This window comes from Bacillus rossius, chromosome 1 (assembly GCF_032445375.1).
Source record: "Bacillus rossius redtenbacheri isolate Brsri chromosome 1, Brsri_v3, whole genome shotgun sequence".
NCBI lineage: Eukaryota > Metazoa > Arthropoda > Insecta > Phasmatodea > Bacillidae > Bacillus > Bacillus rossius.
Window position 1 is genome coordinate 260231741 of NC_086330.1, and position 25335 is coordinate 260257075.

The window sequence follows — 25335 nt, forward strand, 5'->3', positions numbered from 1 at the left end:
CATTACTCCAAGTAAATTTCCAAAGCCTCAGATGACACATATGACAGAAGATGAACTTGTTCAAAAATTTTAAACCAATCTGGCTATAAAAATTTGTAACCATTTAAGTATAAAATGACAACTTAATTGAAATAATTCTCTATACAGTATTATAACAAAAAAAAATAAACCTCTAAAAAAATCCTTTTGGTTTCTTAAAATAAAATTAACAACACATGAAAATAAACTATATAAAACCATACAAAATTGATGAAATTCAAACATTTAAATATACATATATTTATCACAGTTCATAATGTTTAAAAATTAGGGTGTAAATACAAAATCAGATTTAAAGATTACTCTCATATTTTCCAACACCACCTCCATTAAACCTTTAATATTTACAAAAAAATTATTTTTGAACAAAATATTAAAATAAAATGGATAGTAAAAATTAAATTTTAAATGTAAAGGAAAATGTCTGCTACCCCAAATCATACAACACACAAGTTTAATTGTAAAGTTTCACTTTTTTTATAAGCAATCCTATACTGATGCAAACAAACACACATTGCTAATGCAATAATGCTAACACCCTTGTACAGAGTTGCTGTAAATTTCCCAATTACAGTTTGCTTCAACAAAACAAAAACAAATAAATCAGGGATCGTAAACGTCAGAACTTTAGTTTACGTGGTGATAGCTTGGTACGGTACAAGGCACGGAACGAGCGTGCTGGAGCGACTAACTACAACAACTTTCTACCTTTAACACTCAACACTTAACCCTCAGTAGAGAGCTGCAGTACGTTACAATAGTCTCAGAATTAAGGAATCGTGAGATACATACACATGTCAGACAACCCCAGGCAAATGTCCCCAAATATCTAGGTATCTCTGTCCTGAAAACAAGATGATGAAATTATACATTTGAGTAGATACAACAACATTGTAAAGTTAACTATTATTAATATTATATCCAGGTTTTATCTGAGAACTGAGGTTCAAATATTTTAGAGTTATTTTCAAATAGTTACAAAAATATTAAATAACCTTGCCTAGCAAATGAGGTTTGAATAACAAACTTTCAGGGTAATAAACATTTCATGAATCCGAATCTGTTATAACTATAGTACTTATATTTTTATCTGCAATCACAAAACCTAGTTCATATTTTTTTTCTCTGTTTTAATTTTACACAGTAATTAAGTCATAAAAAAACACTTCTGAATGTTATGTTCTAAATGAACATTTAAAAAATACTAATTTTGTACAAAAAAATGTATCAGTAGAGCATAAATTAAGCTCCTGGGGAAAATAGCCAGTCCCACTGAAGTTCTTGCTAGATGCATCTGTGCTGCAGGTGCGAAAACTATTGTCATCCTGCACTTCAGTTAAATACAATATTTTGCAATGAAAAAATAATATTTTCATAACTTGAAAGGAAATACACATTATATTAATAGGTAGGAATATGTGTAGTACCTATATTTGTTATTATGGCTGTGTCTATCTCTACAAGAAATAGATAGGCACATAAAGGTAGGTAGCACTAGGAAAAGTCATAATTAGTTGTTTATATGACAGACTTTGCCACAAAACAAACATTTTTAAAATGCTTTTTATTTTTATATTTTGATACTTACTTCCCTTTAGTCAGAGATTTTTCAAAAATTTTATTTAATACTATTTTGATTACAACATTTACATCAATAGTGGTTTTTTCTTCAAAATTTTTAATTTTGCTTTTTTTTTTACTTTTTATTTTTGTGAGCATTAATGACAATGGCACTTGTGTAGCACTAAATACAATGCAATCAATTAGTAATGACAACAAAATAATGTGATGAATCAACAAACAATATTTTGCTCTTTCCTGAATAGCTATTTGCTTCCTTCATTGCATATTTTTTTCCGACAACGCCAAAGTTTTCAGCAAACGTTTATATTATGTTATCCTGCATGTCAACAGCAGCTCTGGACAGATAAGCCAGAAGCTGTCAGGGCAGTTTACCTCACGTCTACTAGGATGCCCTAGTGACAAATGCAATAGTGACAAATCATGGCAGACACACATTTTGTAAACAAGTGACAGAAATTGCATTAAGATGTTAAATAATCTTTCTAATAATGAAATGTTAAGTTTCTGATTTTTAATTCTTATTATAACTGAAATATATCTCCTATACCAATAACATTATTTTGTATCTAAAAAATGTTGGTAGCTCCTACATTGGAACAAAAATGTTATGCCCAAGCCCTATTATCCTAACAAAGTGTGTAACATCGCAAGATTCCTGCCCCCTACTATCAATAAAACTTTCACTGAGAATGTTTTATGTTGATGTTTTCTAAATGTTTCATAATTATTTTGCACTTATGTTTCTTCTATTAGGTATAGTAATTTAAGTCATTCTGTTTGTGCTTTAATATTATTACTGAGTTGAGTTAGGTTCTATATAAAATTAAATTATGTATGTGTTAATATTAATTTTTTTGTAATTTTCTTAATCACTTAAAATTAACATGTGTATTATGTTTTGTCAAATTTTAAAGCATATTCTGGGTAGTAAGACTAACATTCTAGAAGGATTCAAAAGAAAGAAAGACAGGCACAACTCTCTGTCGCCAGCAAGTTATTGTTCACGCTTCAAGTTAGTGCGTTTTGGAAAAACCCAGCACGTGGGTGCATGACTGCCCAGCAATAGACTGGAACTTTTGCTGGACGCTGCCTCGCCAGCCAATCAGAGCGAGCCTTGAGATGATGTGATGTGTCTTCCCAGACTTTTAGAGAGAAACATTTTTTACAGTATTTTTCCCCATATGGTCAGGTACTGAATACTGCGTTGTGATTGGTCAGTTGGCCCATGGGGTTGCCTCCCTTTATTTCTATCTTAGTAAAGGAAGGTAACTGTGTGGTGCAAGTAGTTGTCGCTCGATCGTCGCTACATGCGGCCACGTCGTAGGCACCTCTCCGGGAACAATGAAGTAAAGTTACGAATAGCTAACTTTATGCCCGATTGTCAGGGCCAGGCCAAAACATAACCTTTTTAAAATTAATTTTTGGACTTTTAACTTAAAATTAAAACAAAGGAACTTAAATTTATTTTATATAATCAAGCAACATGCTACAGTGAATATGTGATACATCTGGAACTATCATGCAAGTTAAGATCTTTTTTTTTTGAGGAATAAGAATAAAAGACTGGCTTGAACACTCATTTTTAATGCAACTACATAATTAACTTTTATCTTAAGGGAATAATTTATCTTTAATGTTGGCAACTATACGAACTTAAAAAACCAAACTTCAAAATCATTGTATATAAACATTAACTATTCAAGTGATTAAAGTATCTTTTTTTTTTGTTGTATTGACGGGCAAACCTGGAATGTAACAAGTGTGTAATGTTGCAGAACCCTGCCCTCCTAATTAAATAATTTTTCTTTTAAACTGTTTTTATGCATGTAGATATTTCTTAAAAGATCTTTTCAAGGATATTTTACAGCTTTTATATATTTTAGGGTTGATATTTTTTACTTGCTATGTTTTTAAGAAGGTATTTTGTATTTTATTAGACGTTTTCAATCACTACTATTTTTTATGTAATTATTCACAAATGAGCTGCTGTTCTAGATTTTTACCTATTTAGGCCTACTTTTTCAGGTTTTTCTCAATAAGTTTAATTTTGCAAAGTAATTTGTATTATGATTATTGTTCTTAATTTTAATTAACGTGTTGCAATATAATTATAGATCACGGGACTGTGTCTGGGCTGGGGTGATGGTTGGAAAGAGAGAGGCATGAGAGACCTGTAAGTGCAAGTGAGAAAGAAAGCAGGTAATTCCCCTCAGAGATAGATAAAGACGGGGATTTCCCCCACTGCGTGGGAACTGAGTGATAACTGCTGTCTCACGGTGTGGGAGAAAGAACGAGAATGGGAGTCCCCGATTTTGATGTAAAATTGAAAAGAGACAGATCAAGGGAAGCCCCAAGTTCTGTGTGTACAGGATTTTTCATGTATTGTAATTTGTTCTGTGATTGGCTGGTATCTGTAAGCGTGAAAGAAGCGTGCGTGTGATTGGTCGGTGAGGTCATGTGACGTCTACTCCCTGCGTGGAGAAGAGTGTGGCAGGACTTCACCAGTCGTCTGTCGATCACTGCCCCAGTAGGTCGCGTTCGGTGGCTTCTCGCCAAATTATGATGTAATTTGCTAATGGATAATTTAACGTTGGTGGTCAGAGCCAGGCCGAGTATTAAGTCAACCTAATTTGTTTTATTTTCTTTCGAACAGTACTAAATTAGAAATTGCGGCCACCTTCGTCGGCGTTCGGCTCGTAGCGAAATTCGTTTTCACTGGGTGCGGCCCTGTTCGAGGTCGCACCATCTTCGTGTATTTGCAGTGAAAGATTACTGAAGGACGTTATTTTCGTTAATTCACATCGCGCAAACTGTGAGCATTTTTCGACGGGCAGATGTATGTGGAACGAGTGAATGAAACAGTGAAAGTGTTTGGATTCGTCTATGCATTCTAGTTTGAAAAAATAAAACAACTAAAATTGACGCAACATCTGTTTATTTTGTATATAACGAACCGTTATAAGTGGTACGTGAATTTTTAAATTTAATTTTAGGTTGTTTTATCTCTAAGTCTAAATGTTATTTAACATTTATTTCAATGTACTTCAAATGTATTTAGACACATATTAGTTTTGTAAATTAATTTTAACAGGAGTAGTGTCTTGATGAAAATAGTAGTCAGCAAGCAACTTATGTTTTAAAAAGTATTATTTTGATTAAAATACTCTCTTATGGAAAAAAAAAGTATTTGCCTAGCAATGTTTTGAACTGCGCTCTTTACTGGAACGAATTAGGGCTTTACTTTCAGGGGCGGGTTTTAAAGTGTTTGTCTAGTGGGGATAAAAAATTTTAATCAGTTTTTTTTTGCATTGCTTTAACTGTATTTTTCGGTTATCTGTGGACTCCTTGCCAGTCATTATCACGGATAACCAGGAGTCTACTGTGTAAGAACCCATTTTTTTTTACACATTTCCAACCTTTTGCCATTTTTTATTTTGAAAATAAAGTTTTGTGCAAAAATTATCATGATTGCTACAGAAAATCCTAACAAAATTTCAATGACTTTCAAGCAACCGAGAAAAATAAATTCCAAACATGTATGAAATCAAAAATGTATATAGTTTCAATTCTAACCAACTTTTCAAAATGTATCAAAACCATAAAAAGTTGAGCTGCTTTAAGCAAAAATGACTCAAATGTTATTTGCTCCTTTAGAGCACAATATAATTTTGTTTAATACTAGTGTAATTAATATAATAATACCAATTAATAATTTCACACCCTAAAGCTACGGGTGGGCCCTAACAGCCCACTGGTTGTACTCCCTAACAACTCCAGGTTTTCCCTGACCACTTTCAAATATAAAACTGCAAATGACAGAAAGCAGATTGGAAGGAGACAAACAAAAGCAGAAGCAGTCTACCTTAAGCGAGAGAGGCGACAAAATGAAACCATGTACTCATAAAAAAATATTTAATTTGTTACTATGCTGCAACTTAACTAACAGATGAAATAATAAATGAATTATTCAGATGTTTCAACAACTGCAGCACTGTTTCAAAAACAAGGAAGCACTTAAATACTACAGCAAGACTTGAGTTGCATGTTAAAACCACAAAAAATAACATCCTATTTCTATGTGATGCTGTACTGCTGAGAAAGCAACTAGAGATATTGTACAGAAGAAGCCCCGAGCCCCTTATCTCAGACATTGTGAAAATTAATTCCAGTGAAAGCTTGCTTATAATCTCATGAATGTTGCATTCTGCAATTCTTGAGTATAATTGTGAAACAAAAACAATCCCTAATGGAAAAATCTCAATAGCTGCCGGCTTGGCAAGACACCGCCATACGTATTTATTTGCATAATGGCTGAAGTGTTGTGAAATGTCACGAACTTTGACATTCAGGAGAAACTTTTTTTTTTTTTATGGAGATCAGAGCATTAGTGGATGGTAAAAAATTACTCAAATTTAGTGGACTCTAGACACATTTGAATTACTGTTCTAAATTTAAGTCCTCCATTGTACAACTTTGACTGCAAGACACTTGTTCTTAATTCATTTCCACAACACTACATCAGTCTTGTATTCATTGAGCAGTTTTGTGAAAACTCTGTCCTCTGTTGTAGCTTGTGCACAGTTTATCTCCTACAAATGAAGATGGATATTTGTTAATATGAAAAGCACTGTAATAGCTAAACGGGCTGAACTTGTAGACATCTAGTATGTAACTTCAATTTTAACACATATTTTTTCATACATCAATTCTGGCCATCACTACCTCAAAGGTTTCAAAGACATGGTGCAAAGCAGTGCCAGCACTGCCAGGCAAACAAGAGTAACTTGCCAATGAGGTGCTACTAGAGGTTGGTAACCCCAACTATGGGATCGTGCCTCAGCCAGAGTAGCTGTTGTCTACAGAAATGACGATTGAGTATTTGAGCACAGGTATACAAACCTAATGATACTTTTTTTTTTAATAATCAAGGGACCTATGTTACAATTACATAATTGTGAAATATTATTTTTAAATAACATGTCAACATTTTACACTGAAGACATTTTTCAGGAATGTAGACTGTCCATCAAACAAGGACTTACTTTGCTACACTTCACTGGTCTTAAAAAAATACTACTTACTAACGGAATTTTAAAATTAAGAATGATTTCATGGGATGATTTCACATTTCATGATGCACTCAAGAATAGCACTATGCTAAGAGGCTGGGTTTCGAAATTGGAGCAGCAAGATTCAGCATTTTGAAATAATTGCAACAACAGAATCGAAGCCCTTTTCTCAAACAAAAAAAAAAATGTGAACAATGAAAGAAAATAGTTTTAGTCTCTTGTTATATAGACATGTCCTGATGCTTAATGCTAAGAGTTTTAAGCAAAGATAATGCCACGGTGGTGGCAACTGAGATTTTCAAGGCAGGGTGATTCTGCGGGGGTTTGGCATGTTTTCCGCAGTATGGAAGTGAAGGGACTACACGAGGAAAACCATTGCTGTGAACCCGAAAAATATATTTTTCCACAAGTATAATCCTTGACTCAGCCGAGAATCGAACCCGAGACCTATGGATCCCAGCCAAGAGTCATTACCACAAGACCAAATGGACAGACTTTGTTACGAGTGGCAGCAAAATGTAAAGATACGACTAAACAGAATGAGCACAAAAATACATACATTTTAACCAAAGTAAGTTGTCAAATAGAAGGGCCAGTGACAAAATGCATACATACAGTCAATTGTTTATTAAATTAAGGGCAAAGTCCTGCCCCTCAAGCGCAGCTGGTGAGCGTCAGCGTTCGGTGATGCTAGAACAACGTTCCTTGGTCACAATCACGCACAGCACTGTACAAAGCAAACACAAGTCATTGTATAAATCAAAAAAATTGGCACAGAGTACTTACATCAATGTCGTAGAAATAATCCTTGGTACGACTTGCATTTTCGAAATCAGCACGCAATGCCAAGTCATGAATTTTGGGGCATTCACCAAGATCCATGCGCTGAAATTATGAAGAAACAAACACTGCTGAAAACACAACCCAAAGGAGTAAAACACTTATTTAAGTGTTATACTAGGTATCAATACAGTTACTGTATTATATATGCATTATAAGTCGAGAGACTTGATTCTTAAAAAAATTGTCTGGTTTCCTTCTTAAACAAATTAGTAAAAAAAGTATTTTCAGAGAAAACTATACAAACCCCTCACAGCAAGGAAATTTTTTACAGTTTATTTTACGTGAGAAGATACAGAAAAAATATGACTACAGAAATTATATAAAATAAAATTAACAAGGCGATAAATTCCTGCATTTTGACAACTTACAGACTGTAAACATCTTCAAACTCGACTGGAAGTGGCGAATGTCCCTCCTAAACTATCCGCACACGGATGCGCATTAGCTTTAGGCAATAACCCTAAGGGCGAAACAAGACGAATTGAGAAATATTCCGTTCAGGCACATCAATAGTTACTTTGTAAAGAGCTCTCTCCTCCGCAAAATATAGGCCAGTGTTATCAACTCGACATCTGCACTTTGTGTTTTCTCCAGCGTCAAGAACCAACAAATACAAAGTAATCTGCTCAATTATACAACTACAAAAACCTTGCAAGACCAAAGGAGACTCAAAGACTAACAAAAAAACTTTTCAAAATGTTTCATGGTGAACGCTACAAGAAGCAATGTCGCACATGGAGCAAACACACTGCAGACACGGAGCGTCACCACCCGCCAACATGCGGAGGAGAGAGGAAGCTCAAATAAGTTTAAGAAGAGTGCTAGTACATCACCAAGTGGCCGGGCAAAGCGTAGAGGCATCTTCCTCGACTCGCACCTCTTTCTCTCTGCTACCGATCACTACATGCAGAAAGGGTTGAGTTTACTTACGGAGCACAGCCTCTAGGTGGAGACTAAACCATCCACCATCGCCCCAACCCCCACCACTACGCCCGCGGGTGGCCCTGCCTTCAAACATATCGCACGCTGCCACCCGCGCTAACATTCACGAGACTGACCAACGCCTAGACATCCCCTCCCCCACCACCAGTTCGCACACAAAACACTCGTTACAACCGCACATCATCCTACACCACTGTAGATACAAAATGTGGATATAAGTTTCAAATCGTAATGGAAAAAATTCAAAAGATTCAAGCTGTCAACCTTGAGCTGTTGGGAATTCTGTAATATAAGACGTAGAATCAACTACTGTCTGGTAGTACTGAAATGCTTCCGGCCAATAGCTTCCAAAGCATTGTCTAAGCCTGAAACATGCAACGTGAGACTAACATCTGCCCAGGAAACAATTGACAGTCAGGTGAGAGAGGTTAGAGTCAATGTGTCGTGGGCTCAGAACCACATTGCTACACTTCAGGGACTTCAAGGAAAAATGGAACCAATATATTAAATATTGTTTGTATGAAATATAAAATCACAGAGGCTTAAAAAATACGAATGGAGGGTAATCAACACGTCATGGATGACAAAACAGCCGACAAAACAAACAAATTTCTCAAACTGACTGCTTTAAGTTACTTACCACATCTGAAGTGCGAAAACACAAACATCTTTTTGGTTCATATACCATACCTTAGTTACAGCACACAGACCCAGCACAACTTGTTACATGTGATGTGTACTTACTGACAAGCTTATTAACTCGAAATTAACAGTTTGTTAAGCCAGACATAGAGAGACTCTGCAAAGAACTTCAGGGCATCAATTAACATGACAACACCGCTTCAATAAACAAGTGGGTAATAATTATATAAGGTAAATAATTAAAACTATATGTTATTGATATATTTAAGAGCTACACACAACACTGTTAGTACATGGCATGTATACACATTCACCAAGAGAGCAATTCATAAGAGGCCATGGGACATGTCTAGTCAAACTAATATACAAATATAAGCCATCAGAAGTAATGCTATAAAAATGCACTGTCTGTGTAATACTGCAGTTTACGAAGTTTAAACATATGAACACTACTGTTATACTTCTTTCCATAATGAGTTTTACTAAAGAGTTTTAGTACCAATTCACGTCCCAAATCCTCTTTAACATTCGTATATGTATATACACATATACATATGCAATAGTGTCTCGTAACCGAGGTTCCGTATTAGCCTAGCCAACCTAAAGCATCATTACCAATAAAGACTGTTGAATCATTTGCTTGAGGACCTATGTAGTGATCTAACTGTTATTGAAAGCCTAAGAGAATTAACCTCAAAGGTGCCATTAACTGGCTGGACAAATCACGGACTGATGTGAAACCACTCTGTGATTTGTCCAGCCAGTTAATGCTGGCAAAACTTCACCCCAAAAAATGATACCACCGGGCCAAAGGAAAGGAAAACCAATATTTTCTTATTGTAATCGTGTTATCCGAGATTTTGCTTATTTGAGGTTGACACGGACCACATTAACTTGGTTAATAAAGACACTATTGTATTATAGCATTTCACAAAATACATGAGCATAAAACTTTTCAGAACTCTATTGAATTGATACTTCTTTAATCCACATTATTTATTCTACACTATGAAAAATCCAACTTAAATTACGTGGCTATATTAATGATTGAATGAATCATTAAAAATATAATGTAACTTAGTCAAGGGGTAGCCAGCAATTACAACACGCTAAATATACCAAAAACTGAATCCAACTTTCAAATAAGAATATAAATTATGTGAGAATATAGGTACCACACAGCTGAAACTACTATAAATATTTAAAAAAAACACAGCTTATTAAAAAAAAAACAGCAGCATTTAAAAATTGAATGTTAAGTAACAGTGTCTCCACATACAAAAAAACTATGTGAACATATGGACCTCTGAAAGGAAACATGCCAACTAGGTATTCTAAAAGAAATTGAGGATGAAGGTAAAATTACTTAAGTAAGTAGTTTCCAAATTTTTCAGCCTTTTGCTTTGCAAGAAAAGAGTCTTGCATTAAATTCATTAACTTAATAAAAATACAGTTTTCATTTGAGACTGAGGACAGTTAATACACCTTTCAAAGAAAAATGCTTTTTTCTGAAGGTGTACAAAATGTATCAAAGCCCTAAATGGTAGCTGTGTGTAAAACCGAACATTGTTTGCTTTTGCCACACAATGTTTTCAGGTACAACTCAGTTTAATCTGTTACTCTCTGATACACTCATATCAGCTGGGTTGCAAGTAAGGGGAGGGGAGTTGTGGAACTACCTTATCCTTTGTTGGCAAGTTCCTGTAAACAATGTTAAAGCACTCCCCCAAAGCACATCCATTTCCCATTTCAAAATGCCTGCTACAACATACTTGATACTTTGACAAACAGAGAATCGAAACTGAGGGTTCACAGCAAGCTCCGTAGAGAAAAAAAAAACAGCTCGGGAATGAATTTTTTAATACACGCCTTATGAAACTCTACGAGTACTCTTATGCAAGAACCGAACATGCAGAAAGCTCATCCTCAGTTGTGGATGACCCTCGGAAGTTGCCAGCTGAATATCCGACATTCACATAGCATTTTTTTTTGTTCCGCAACACACATTAATCTGATGTAGTTACTAACAACTGCTGTATGATGAAGCACTGTTACACACTACCCACAAATGACTCAGAAATTATACACAAAAACATCGCACGTACTAATGAACGGGCTGCTATTCAATGTGCGACAGACACAAATACTGACTACCCCTCGCAGAACATAATGTGAACCTGAGAGACAAATCTTCTTACCGTGGATGAGAGGATCTCGTGCGGACAACATCCAAGAAGAAAGCTCTTGCAAACCTTTTGGTCAGAGAACTTCACTTGGAATTTGTTATTCTCACCTGAAAACATCAAAATTGAAAACAAAAGCACAACAGAAACATAGTGCACCTGCCCCTCGAAGTAACACTGTTTGATTTGTACTGTTCTGAAGTAACATCATCAATTAATTGGGGCATGATTTGAAGTATTGCTGTCATAGATTCATAAATCTTTTTTCTCTGTGTAATTTTTCATTTCCAGTCGTGCACAAAACTTGTGAACATTAATACAATGCTACATATTAAGAATACAATCAAACAAACAAAAAATGTGTGAGTGTACTTAGGTAGATGTATTAGAAGTTATACTTACTTGGCATAACAAAAAACTGAATTTAATTTTGGATGCAAATAATATAAATAAAATAATAAAACAACTAGACTGATATTATAAATACAGTTGGGACAATATAAATTCAAACAAATTTAAATTCTGTAAGTGGGCATAACATAGTCAATGGACTCTGGAAGTTGTGCTTAATGCAATCCAAACAATTGTATTGCAATTTGTTGTTTTCATCGCCAGCTAAAGCTAGCATGTAACTTTACGTCAGCTATCTGGACTTAGTAGCAAATGTTTACCAAGTGATGTACTGTTCCCCCAAAAATTATTTACATATCTCCTTAAGTGTGTGTACCAAGCAAATGTACAACATTTTAGTACATATTATCATGGCAATATGACACTTCTCTGACTTCGGTCACCCTGAAGCACTATCCACTCCTGAGTGTAGGCCTAATGCACCAGCTCGCAACAAAACTACTAAATTAATAAAAGTTACCAAATAAAACATATTTTAATGTTCATTTATATATTTAAATTTACAGGTGTACATCTAACTTACCTTTCTTAACTTAGTTTAGGTTGGCTGGCAGCCTGGCAGGAAACGACGAAAGTCGCCCCCAAAACAACCAGTGCCAACCAAACCAATGCGGACAGCAATGTCCAAGTGCCCAACCCCCGCATGGTAGACTCTTTTCTACTCTGTCCAATTCTTCTTCCAGATCTACCCTTCTGTTTCCCGTAACCAACCTGCATGCATAATGCGTGATTTTTGCACCCCGCATGAAAGAGCCCAGGGTTTTCCCTGTGTCTATGCAGGTTTTACCTGGGACCAACTTATCTAGTTTTAGTCTAGAATAGTTAGTGACGGGAGTTAGTCATGGCGCCAATCGCAACCATGGCTGGCCAATCCCCTCCTAGCACATGATGCATGCTACCTCTCCTGCATGGTTAACAACTTGCATGATTAGTGTATAGGCTTTGGCCTGAGACGCACTAGAGTCTTCCCTACTCGGACCACTCCAGCACACTCATAGCTTTCACTCAAGTGCAACTGCACACATAAGAGGGATACAAAATTTTTTTAGGTACTGTAATATTAGAAACATTCAAAATCATGCATTGAAAGTAGACTTTTACTAGTGTCTGTCCATATCTTTAATGGAATCTAAGAATGAACCAATAGGTTTATGATAGCTAAAAATATGATTAATAACCCTATTGGAAATGTCTAAACATATTGTCACAATTTTAATGCTAACACCTGATCCAACCTCAAAGTTGAGAGTTTAGAGATGCGAAAGTATATGAAAGTATACAAAAGTATGAGAAAGTATGTTAACTTTACAAAAGTATTTAAAAGTATATGAAATCATACGCTGTTGCTAACAGTAACCAGCATCAGTAACCCCATGCCATTAAGCTATTTGTGTATCGTACCATTGAGTAATCACTCACCGGCTATCTCTCTCTTTCTGTTCTCCCTACACGGCAGCCTTAGAATGTAACACAAACCTTAAACATGAGAACCTCGTATAAGAAGTATAACTTCAAAAACTATAGCTTAACATTTCCTTAATAGGAATTTGCTTCTTAACTAGCTATTTACTTGTCCCAGAAAAATGAAAAATGATTTATATGAGACAGAAATTTTTCTAACACCGGCATGTGTACCGCCAAAGTTTATATTACACCATCTCACAAGTCAGTACTTAGCAGCAGCTCTTGTGAGAATGGCCAGAAGCCACACAAGTTCACATTAAAACTTTACTCTTTTCTATCGGGATACGTAAAAACATTATGCATGTCGAGAAGATCATGAAAATCCAGCACCTTTAAGAGAGGGGTTACTAAAACAATTGCAACTGCAACTGTGAACACAATTAATTCAGAACACCTGGCAGGAGTGCTACTAAAAGTGGCACCCATATTGAAATGCACTAGTCTAAAAATTTAAACTTCTCTTAACATTTCAGATGCCACACATGTACACAATTAAATAAATATTTTGCAATAACTGTTTTAAATGATGGCCTTGTACTTTTATCATAAAACATTTAACACTGGATGTTTTTCTCACAGCTGACACATACTACTTACAGGAGGATAAATTCATATAAAATCAACCAATGGGTATTGCTGACATTTATTTAATTTTAACAGTTAAGAAAATTATTTATACTAATATATCTATGGAACTACCAGTATTTTATCCCACCTCCCACCGCATTGCATCACCCGCCCGTGCTATTACGTCATTTTCGCTTAGTGTTCTGACTTTTTTCTTTTCGTTTGGCTCCGACGGGTCGTAGCGTGATGTTTTAAATAGCCTATATATAACCTTCCTCAAGAACTGGACTATCGAATGCTAAAAAAATTTTAATTTTTCAAATCCGACTGGTTGTTGCAAAGATTAGCGGATTCAAATAAACTAACTCTCAGCTTTATTATGTTATTATAGATTTGATAGGAAAATATTTCCTGGTAAAGAATATTATTTTAGTTTTGTCACTGTTAAGATGAACAAGATTTGACTGGCACCAAAAATATAATGTTGAACCAATAATATCATGTTGAAATAATAGACATTCATTTAAAGTGGTGATTTTTTTTACAAATTTTTAAGTATTCTGCATACAATACACCAGTACAACACAAAATGACATGAGTAATATCATCAATGAATATACTAAAACGTAAAGGTGAAAATTTACAGCCCTGTGGGACACCCAAACTAGCTTCAAAATGTGTGGAGTAACTGTTATTAATAGCGTCAAAAAATATTCAGTTTGTGTTGTAACTAGAAAACCAATTAACAAAATTATCACAAAAACTGAAATTAGATAATTTGCTTAATAATAATGGATCACTAACAGAGTCAAAATCTTTGGCTACATCAAATTAGCAGACATCAACCTGACCCCTGTTGGTGACTGTTAGAAATAGGATTGAAGAATGTAGTAAGTTTGTAGTTGTGAACATACCAGATCTGAAACCATGCTGATTATCAATCTATTTTTTAATGAGAAATTTGTAATTTTGAAAATAATTTTTTCGAAAGTAATGAAAAACCATTTTTAGAAGAAATATACATGTGTAGTTGGAGACATTTAATTTAGAACCACTTTTAAGAATTGGAATAACCTTTGCAATTTTCCATTCATTCAAAATTTGAGTTTTTAAATGCATGTTATATAAATGTGTAATAATAGGTACTAATAGTGAGAAAACCCTTTTATTATAAAGTTTGGTATCCCATTGAGGCCAGTAGACATGGAAATTTTTAAGACCTTAATGCCCCAAAGGACTAAGCTTTCTGAAATTATTGGAACAGAAATAGTGTCACAAAATAAAAGTAGAAGAAGGTGCATGGTAAGTGCATAATGGTGACAACACTTAAGAAGTACTTAGCAAAAGCATTTGATAATATGTTTGGATCACATTCACTTCTTTATAACCATTTTTCATTATTTTCACATAATGCCAGAACTTCTTTAGACTGTTCTTGAAATTGATACTATTGTTAATTAATTTCATCCAATTGATTTCATCACACTTGATTATATACTTAGCATGTTTCCAGAAGAATGAGAATTTAGAGTAATAAAAGAAGTTTGATTCTTCTATAGAATTTATGAAAGTGTTTCTTCAATTTCAAGGATTGAATCTGAACTTTTGACAACCAATTTGGGTAATTGGAAGCTTTTATTTGTAACAGCTGGGATAAAGGCATTAATATTGTTACAAATACAAGTATTTAATTCATCTACAAGGTGATTAACATCAATTGATTTATAAAAATTTGACCAATCATGACTTCTAATAGCATTGTAAAGACCTAGATAATCACCATTTTCATAGGATTTAAACACAAGCGGAGAATTTATCATGTGAGGGAAATTATCAAGTGTTACATTGCTATTAAGACTGGATGATATAAACATTCCAAATTGCTGGGATAGTTTTGGGACTACACCTACCTTTATTACCGGGATTTTCAGTCATAGATTCATTACCCACAATTTTATCAGGCTGTAGTTTCCCGTAAAAGGGGCTAATTAAGCACCCGCTAGGCCAAAACACTATGTTGTTGATTCTATTAAAATCCTCTTCAAGAACTGATATATGGAAGGAAGCATTTGTTAAATTTTTTTCTAACTTTGGCACTTTCACATGGGTTAGGTCGAGTTAATTGGAAATATAATTGACAATCTCATGTTCCTGGACAGTCTGGTTGAAACGCATAAGTGTTTTTTTTTTGGAACTGGTGCAGTAACTGTTTTGAGATTAGCTATGTTCCTAACGTCCACTTGCATCTGCGTTTTACTGCGATACTGTTCGAGCTTAGCCTCGGAGCTCACATTGTTTTTAGTTTTACGTGCATGTTGCATCATTGTAAATCCTTCATCAACATGTTGGACGGTGTTGCCGACACTCTTGGCGCTGAGCTTTTCCCGCTGCGTCGGATGTAGGGTACTAGACGGACTACAGTTACTCAACACTCCCGGAGTTTCAACACGTTCGCTCTTCTTGCCACTCGATTACATAAGCGCTTGACTATCGGATTTATCATTTTAATTTTTAAGTAATAAACTTTAATATGAAATGAGTTATTTTTTAATTTTGGCAGTTTTGGAGCGTAAATCAACAAGAAAGGTTTTAAATACAGCATTTTCACTTCTTAAATCATTAACCTTTTCCTCATCGTCAGCCCATCTCTGACAGAGGGGTGGAGCGTGGTAGAAGTCGCTTGGTCACATTTCTGATGATTGGATAAGGGCGCACCCCAGCTCCCGTGCAAAGCTGTAGGTCTACCAACTTTCATTATATATATATACACACACACACACACACACATATGTTTTAAGTGTGTTGTAAAACCCCCATGTTATAAATCTGTAACAAAAAAAATTTCAAAAGTGGTGTTTTTTATTATAACTGGATTACAGAAAATGTGGCAGAAAATGGTGGTTTGGAAAATTAAAAAAGTGTAAATATTGATTGAAAATACATTATAGGTATATGAAAAAAAAAAATTGAATGAAAATGAATAAAATATATATGGAAAAAAATAAAAAAAAATTTGCATAGACTTTTTTAAAGGCTTTTAATGGACAATTTTGCTAGAAATCATCATTTGTACTACACAGTATTTCACAATCCATTAAGGATTTCAAACAAAAAGTCATTACCAGGGAAAATAATCAAGGAGCTGCAATTGAAGTGAACAATAACACTTTTTGGTTGGTTTATTTATATAGGGAAATGCAGTACTTATTATTTATCCTCTTTTGAAAAATAATTCAATTTTATTTCTTGGGAATTTATGAGTATTTTCACATTTTCTTTAGTCTTTCCAATTTTGAAACACTGTCTATCAGTTGTCAAGATATTTTTAAGGTTTGTGAATCCACAATATACATTTCCTTCAGTTTCTCATAATTTAAGTCCAGTATAGGACCGGCGAAATCCGACAGTATATTGCAACATTTGCACATTTTCACGCTGTCCGGGATGGAAACAAACAACAAAATAATCAGACGGATGTGTATAGCAACTACAAAAAACCTTGAATCAGGTTGAGGTTACCGGACAGGCGCAAGATTACAGTGGTGCATCGTGCAAATGGGACCATTCATTCAGCCGTTGTGACCCATCTGGTAACACATTTGCAGTGACTGTTGACAGTGCTTTGTACATGATTTCATGTACGATTAATGTTAAGATAATTAATTTTGAATTAGATAAGGAATTATTGTTTTTCACTAGTTGAGGCTCAACCCTTATTATGGAATAAAACCCTTTATATTTATTAGACGGGAACAGAGGTCTGGAGAAAAGTGTTTAAAAAGCTGAAAGAGAACTGATGCATTAAGTGACTTGGAGAAGATTACCTTTATTTACTACACATGATTTTAAATATTATATTTTCCATTTACTACACATGATTTTAAATATTAGATTTTCCTACATTCGGAAAGTTGAACAGTAAGGAAATTGCACCGGTACTCGTCACTGCTCCAATGGTCGTCACTAGCAACTTCAAATGTAAATAATAGAGAAGTAGCTCAATATATCGCCAACTTAAATATTGACAAAAATTTGGTCGACTTTATAGCTGAAATTACCACAATAGTTTTCGGAACAAACACTATTTTCAATCCAAAAAAGTCAGTGCATCAAAAGTTCGTAGAGCAGTGAAGATAAATAGGGGAATTCCTATACTAAAACACTAAGGAGGTAGTTGCCCATTTTTACTTCTAATTCTGTAATTTTTCATGTTTATTCGTGATATTTTGTGCTGAATGTGTTGGTTAAATAAATGTTCTTGAAGAGGTGAAAGTGTTTATTTAAAAAAATTCGTTTTCTTTGTATGATTTAGTTAGGGTGACGAAAACTGGACCAATAAAAACCTTGTATTGCTAGTGTTCGTCATACCTGACGAGCACTGGTAAATTTAATATTTTATTTAAAGTTGAACTAAGTTACACCCTAGAGTTCTTAAATAATATTGTATCTTTGTTGTTGATAGGCAAAGCACATTATTATGATCAGATCCAGTAGTCGTCACCTATGACGACTTCCGATGCATGTGTATGATGACTTCTGGGTCGAAAATTACTTTACTTTATTGATTGCAGAAATTGTGTAGGCATTGTTGTTTACATTAATTTAGGGGTCATTCGATATATATTTTGACACTAATAAGTAAATTAAACATTATAATGTGTCATATTCTTTAATTACAGGGCAAAATGTCAAAACGGAAAATACTGTTGTATGAAGAGTCAGCCATGGAAGCTGCTCTTAAAGATGTAGCGAATGGTAAGAGTATAAAACGAGCAGCGGAAAAAAATAGTGTGCCAAGAAACACATTATCCGATAAGCACAAAGGCAAATCGCCCTTTGGTAGGAAGATGGGCCCCGATTCATTTTTAAATTTTACTTCTGATACCGCATAACATGCTATGTTATGTTGCAGCAACGAATTGAGTCGTATTGTGTACGCGTACAGTATGACGCCGCGTAAATAATAATAAATAGAATATAAACAATTAACAATATTTGATAATTAAACAGTTTTTGTTAACCAAGAAACAATTAAATCTCATTAGAGCGGCTTTATTATATTATCTCTTTTAAGATAACAAAAAAAAAAGTGAAAATACGCGAGAGTGAAAAACAAAAACACACATATTTCTAATTTGTAAAAAAATACTTTGTTATGTTGTTTCTGTTCCAATCTCAAACTTTGTCTAAACACATAATACCTTTAATAAACAGTAAAAAACTTGGACGAGGAATTTTCAAATTATACTTTACTTAACAAACAAACATCATTCTTTGTAACGTAAATTCATCGAATATGCGCGCCCATGCGTAAAACATACGAAAAATGTGAGTAACAAAATGCAGCCGTGTGTAACGTTTCGTTACTAGACGGCGCACCCGTTACTCAGTACCGAATACATACGGTTTGCTACAGCTCTATATATTTTCATGTTAGTTGTGCTGTCCCTCTTTGTTCCGTGAGTGCTGTAAGAAAATTCAAAATTTAATGAGGATTATTCATTATATTACTAAACAATCTTTATGAGTTGCCATTTTGATGTTTAAAATATAGTACCAAATAAAATTTGAAGCCCAAATAGTACAATACTATCATTCTGGATCCATGAATTAAAACTAATGCAGCCGAAATCGCACATTATGACTACTGGCACAAACATGTGACGAACACTGGCAAACACGAAAATTTGCATGACGACTACTGGCTCGAAATCACACTTTTTTCAAAATTATAAATCTACAAAAATAATTTGTTTTTATCGAAGAGTGTTGGATAGCATTGTAGAGTAAAGTTTGAGGTTAAAAACAAACATGTAGGGGGCAGTAATACACCTACAAGGTTATGTACACAATTTTTTTTTCTAAAACTCTTCTTAGCATGACGACTACTGGTACATTTACTATAGGAATTTGAAATGAACAGAAAAAATTAAAAAACAATAATTTAATTCCATGAAATTTAGTACCACCTTTCACAACTGTGCAATGCATCATAATTTCTCAATCCCTATGGATTAAGTCAGCATACTAAAACACTTTAAAACCTACAAAAACATTTCTGTCCAATTACAATCAGAGAGAAACCAGAGCCCTGAACTGTTGTCAAATTTTGTTAGTTCAATACCTGGAGGATGGAAACTGGAATGTGTAATAGAGGCTAAGTCTGTTGTTTTTTATTGATATTGTACAATTAATTTATGAAATTAGTGGGGTTAGCATATTTTTCTAACATCGTTAATGCACATATGTACCATGATAAAGATTAGAAGTGCCTCCGAAACTGGCATTGGATTTACTTTCCTTGGGATCCAATTTCTTAAGCTTTAAGTAAATATTAAAAGAAAAAGGTTCCTGTGAAATAAGGCAAACAATAACTTGAAATGAAAGGTGTTTAGTGAGAATATAAACCAATTTTTTTTTAGAAAATTTTAATAACTAACAAAGTTTTCCTAATTATAATTAAAGTATCTGACACATTAGGAATTTGTTTGGTAGTTCATATGTCAAAATTGCAAACAAGAATGCTTCATACATGACAATGAGACATCATTCACATTAGCAAAAGGACAAGTTTCATTTATAGTATAATCACGTAGTACAAGCTAAATTCTGGGAAAGTAGCAAAAATTATTGCCTTACATGCTGTGTTAGGTTACAGTAGATTCCAAATTACCATCTTTGACCCATCTCAGTAGGTACACGGTACACCTAATTTTAACAAAAATGCATTACAGCCATATGCTACCAGGTCTAGGTTGTTTAGTGATACCCGTATTTAATTAGGTGAAACTGAGACTTTTTGCCATAATATTTTTGCGGAATCAGTAAGTAGACTACAGTCCCACCTGGTATAGTCTATTTCGAGATTCCCGTATTCCATTCCTCATAATACACCACTTTTCCAGCAAAGTTTTATTTTTCAGCATCATGAAGTTTTCTAATAAATTAGAGCACACTGTTCAATTTCACAGTACAGACATAAGTTGTATCAGTTCAGACTTCATTCCTTTAATATATGACATGGTATCGCAAAACAGACTAGGGCAGGTGAGATAATAGTCTAGTTTAAATCAAAAAAGTATAATATTAAAAAAAAGAAATATGTAAAATATAGTTTGTTTATAGCTCTGCCAAAAAAAAACCATATTCCTGCACTTGTTCCATAAGAATGTAGGGGTGATAATGAAAGCAACACCATCTTGGTGACATCAATATTATTATGGATTTGAATTTGTGATCTAGACTACTCCCGGTTATTTAAATTTATGACAAGAGAAGAATAAATATCAAATTTCAATTCAAAATATTTTACTAAACATATATCCAGTAACAGTTTACAAATAATTTAATGATTAACACAATTCAACATCCAACTACCTGCAACTTCTGATAACATATTTTTTAAAGTATTATGTATGTGCAAGGAACAGTATAATCTTAGCCAGACACGATTATGACTTGTTACAAGATGTTGAGGTTGTTTTTGAAGAATTTAGTGATGGAGAAATTAAATAATTCAATTGTCAGGCTACATTAAAAATACAATAAAAGCTTGTTTATCCTGCCCTCGTTGATCCATATAATCCAGATGAGATTTGTAGACATTTTATTTAACGTTCACATAAAATGACAATTTTATTCTACATCTATTCAAACCAAGCCATTAGCACACAATAATGTACCTGACCATGCTTCATTTAAATGCTGTGTTTGTAACCGGAAAAAGTAGACAAATTCTTCGTTAAAAAATTATGTGAAAAGTTACTTTTATATTTTTTAATGACTTGTAAACAATATAGGATATGTATAGGTACTAAGTAATAAAGCATTATAAAGTGTAGTTTTTTGTCATAGTGAACAGTCAGTCTACTTAAAAATTTTATTTTGCTTATTACTCATATTACCTTTATCATTCAGATTTTTAATTGTCCGGATTGCCTTTGGTCCCGGCTAGTCTGAATAAATGAGGTTTTACTGTACTTTTAAATAATGCGGACTGTTGGTTAGTTTACATTAGCTACAAAAAAATTACTAAGTAACAATGTGAACAGTTGATTAGGTTACCTACATTAAAAATACTGGTAAATATGTAGTTTAGAAGTATTTGCGAAAAAAAACGTTAAAAATCTGAAAATACTATTATTATATGCTCTTTAACTTCCTCTTCTCATTAAACCCGGCGGAGATAAGAAATTCCAAATACTTTAGGAGATATCGCCGTTCTTATTTTGCAATACCAGACCTGTGCTATCATTCGACCGTCGCCAATTTTTTATTTTGCTGTGTGTTCGTGAATGCCTAATTAATTAAAATGGTCAATTAGGTCAGGTCAGTTTCATTATAAATACTTTCAAACTAAGCGGACATTAAAAATAATGTGAATTAAGTATTTGGAATTTCTTATACCCACCGGGTTTAATGAAAAGAGGAAGTTAAAGAGCATAGAATAAAAGTATTTTTGGAATTTTAAAATTTTTTTTAACAAATATTGCCCAACTATGAAAATTAAAAAATTCGATATCTCCTAAAGTATTTCAAATTTCTTATCTCTGCCGGGTTTAATGAAAAGAGGAAGTTAAAGAGCATATAATCAAAGTATTTTCGGATTTTTAATTTTTTCGCAAATACCGCTAAACTACATATTTACCTTTACTGTAACTAACATGACCTGATCTGACCAACCTCCACAAAATTAAAAGTATTTTTAATGTTAGTAACCCAACCTTCAATTCTCACAATATCACAAATTTGTAATATTTACACATAATCTAACCACTCTTTAAATAGTAAGTTACTAACATTTTGAAATTTATATTTTATATTTTCAGAAAAGAGATTTTCTTTAGGAATAATTTTAACCAATTACCATACAATTTCAACTATATACAGAACATATGCTATATGGAATAAGTTAAACTACTCAATAAGTTTTAATATAAGGTAAAACCCAGCGAAAAATGCGTAACGTTCTGATTTAAAGGTCCTTATCATTATTGTATCTAGCTGTTTCCAACCACAATAAGGACGCAAAAAAGACGACTTAACCATTGGGATGTGCCGAAATGTGTTTGTGCTTCGTAGACTTCCCCAAATTCAACCCTCCCAATTCCATTCCTGCAAGACCTGAGGATATACATTTTCATAAAATTCATGGTTAGGTCAAAAACATTGATAAAATATATGTAAACCAAAATTCACACAATGAAAATTATAAGCCATAACTGTCAATCTCTAAAATTAACATTAATACCATGTTCCAATTTACAGAGACATAAGACGCCATTTTGTTCAGAAAAATGAGTACATCAACAACTCGTACAAATTTTGGTCTTGAAATATGAAGTTACAGACATACCATTCCTTCCTGTTCCCATTAACTGATCCAACATCGCTCGAATCTGGTCGTGGGCAGTCATCTTAAACATTGAAAATAGCTTATTTAGGTATTTAAAAAGAATTATAACCCTAACTCAAGCAATCAACACCAATTACTATATCCTCCATTCGTAATCTGTAACGAGCACCATAGATAAATAATCAGGTAACACCAAAGAAAAGTAAATGGACCAGATGGAAAATAACTGATACTTCTTGAAGCTGGCATTCACTAAGCAATATGGCGCCTATGTAGCTGAGAAATTGTTTACATGAACAGCTTTTTTAAACAACAAACAAACACACACATGCTCTTCTAAAACCATTAAAATAATGATTTTGGACGGTTAATTAGGTTAGTATAGCTACATTCAATAAATTGGAAATTGTCTGAATAGTTTGTTAAGTCAGGATAGCCACATATTAAATTAGAAAATCCTAAACAACAATTAAAATGATTTGACAGTATTTTTAATGTAGCTATACTAACCTAACTAACCGTCCGCAGTGTTTTAAAGTATTTATAATGTAGTCAATTGACCTTTTTAAATATTAGTTGTCTAAAACATGCATTCACGGAGCCACCGTTTTTAATTAATGAATACGTAATCACCTATTGGCTCACGTTCACATGACAACATTCTCCAATTACAAGAAAAAACATTTGATACTCGCAAACAAGAAATGGCTACCTACCTACAGCTACAAGAATACAGCAACGTCGTGATTTAAGCATCGTAATAATATTAATGTAAAAACAAGCTGCAAATCAAGTAATTTGTTGTTATACTAAATTAAGAAATGTTAGCATAATTTAAAAGTATGCCGGATAACACTTACCTAACTACACAGAATAGCAATAAATGTCAGTTTGCGCCTCACTTAACGGGTCCTGTACAGATTCATATTAACATCAATTTCTCAAAAGTACCTATTATGAATTTTGTATCTCCGCTTACGGTAAAACATAGTGGAAGGTCCATTGCACCTAATAAAGGAGTTTTCGAATTTTTATTTACACATATCTAACTACACAGAATAGCAATAAATGTCCGTGTGCGCTTTACTTAACAGGTATTGAACAGTTTCATAATAACGTCGATTTTTCAAATATGTAGTATTAGAAATTTTGAATCTCCGCTTTTGGTAAAAAAAAAAAAAAGTGGAAGGTCCATTGCACAAAATAAGGGTATTATTCGGGGAAAAAAAAATTTAAGGAGGCGCCCCTCAAAGTAATATTTACCAAAATGTGTCCTCTCCTTCGTAACTGCCCTCTCTACGTGTTTTGTCCGCCTAAGGTCACGTTGCAACACAACCCCAATATACTTATTCTGTGTGGCTTCCTCTATATATCATTATATATTACTTCCTATATATTTACATATCCATAAATTCAAACTATGCCTTCAACCTTGAATCCTCCTCCCCAGCCAACAATTCAGGGTAGCCATCGCTCACACTAATATCTCGTTCTTTAACAATGAATCCATCCAAAAGTTATTAACATTTGATGCGTAACACTACTTTTTCAATACCGTCTGATTACATTTGGTCCTACGAAATTGCGACAATGTCTATTGCATCTTAAATATCATATAGATAGCAACTAATAGAGCCGATAAAAATAGTATTTCACTAAAATAATCAAACATAATTTACCTGTGAAAGGTTATCTTCTTATGCTTTTCCTTCAGTAACTGGCTCGCAGTTTTCCTAGAACTTCTGTTCACACAACCATACGCAACACACGATGCCATAATATATTAATATATCATGCTTTATAGATTGTCACACTGGTTCAAAATCACACATTCTACTTCTAAAACAACCAAACTTTTGAGAAATTACAACAGATTCACCTACAACACTCATAAACCAAACTAACGATACATAAATTAACAAACTTTCAACTACTCGCAATGTAATCAAATGGCGAAATCAACGATGTTAGGTATTCACTAAGCAATATGGCGGACCTTCCCCCTCACCATACCGCCACCGACAACAAACCCCTCACCAAAACAAAGTGTTTATGTTCCAGCTGGTCAATTTACTTATCTCTGGGTAATACAGTTTCTTTTCTTAAAGCTGGGTTTACGATTGATTTCCGTGGGTTTACGATTGAAAATTAAGAATTAAGACTTAAGACTTAGTCGTGTACTTGACGTCGTCCGACCGAAGGCCACCCTAAAGCCCGACCTGCAACCGCCAGTATT

At 33.9% G+C, this 25335-nt stretch overlaps 1 protein-coding gene across 2 annotated transcripts in view; it reads right to left on the minus strand.

Annotated features, from left to right (window-relative positions):
• The window catches only part of LOC134527528 (putative RNA-binding protein Luc7-like 1), a 99744-nt gene extending 76465 nt beyond the window's left edge, over window positions 1-23279 (minus strand). The window contains exons 1-4 of one of the 2 annotated variants that reach the window (XM_063360275.1): window positions 23100-23256; window positions 19149-19210; window positions 11318-11412; window positions 7479-7577 (exon numbers count right to left, since the gene is read on the minus strand). In XM_063360275.1, coding sequence (XP_063216345.1) covers window positions 7479-7577; window positions 11318-11412; window positions 19149-19176 — 222 coding nt within the window. In that variant the 5' untranslated portion in view covers window positions 19177-19210; window positions 23100-23256. Of the gene's footprint in view, window positions 1-7478; window positions 7578-11317; window positions 11413-19148; window positions 19211-23099 lie in introns of both variants that reach the window. The other variant, XM_063360274.1, reaches the window with a different exon arrangement.
• Window positions 23280-25335: the final 2056 nt, after the last annotated feature.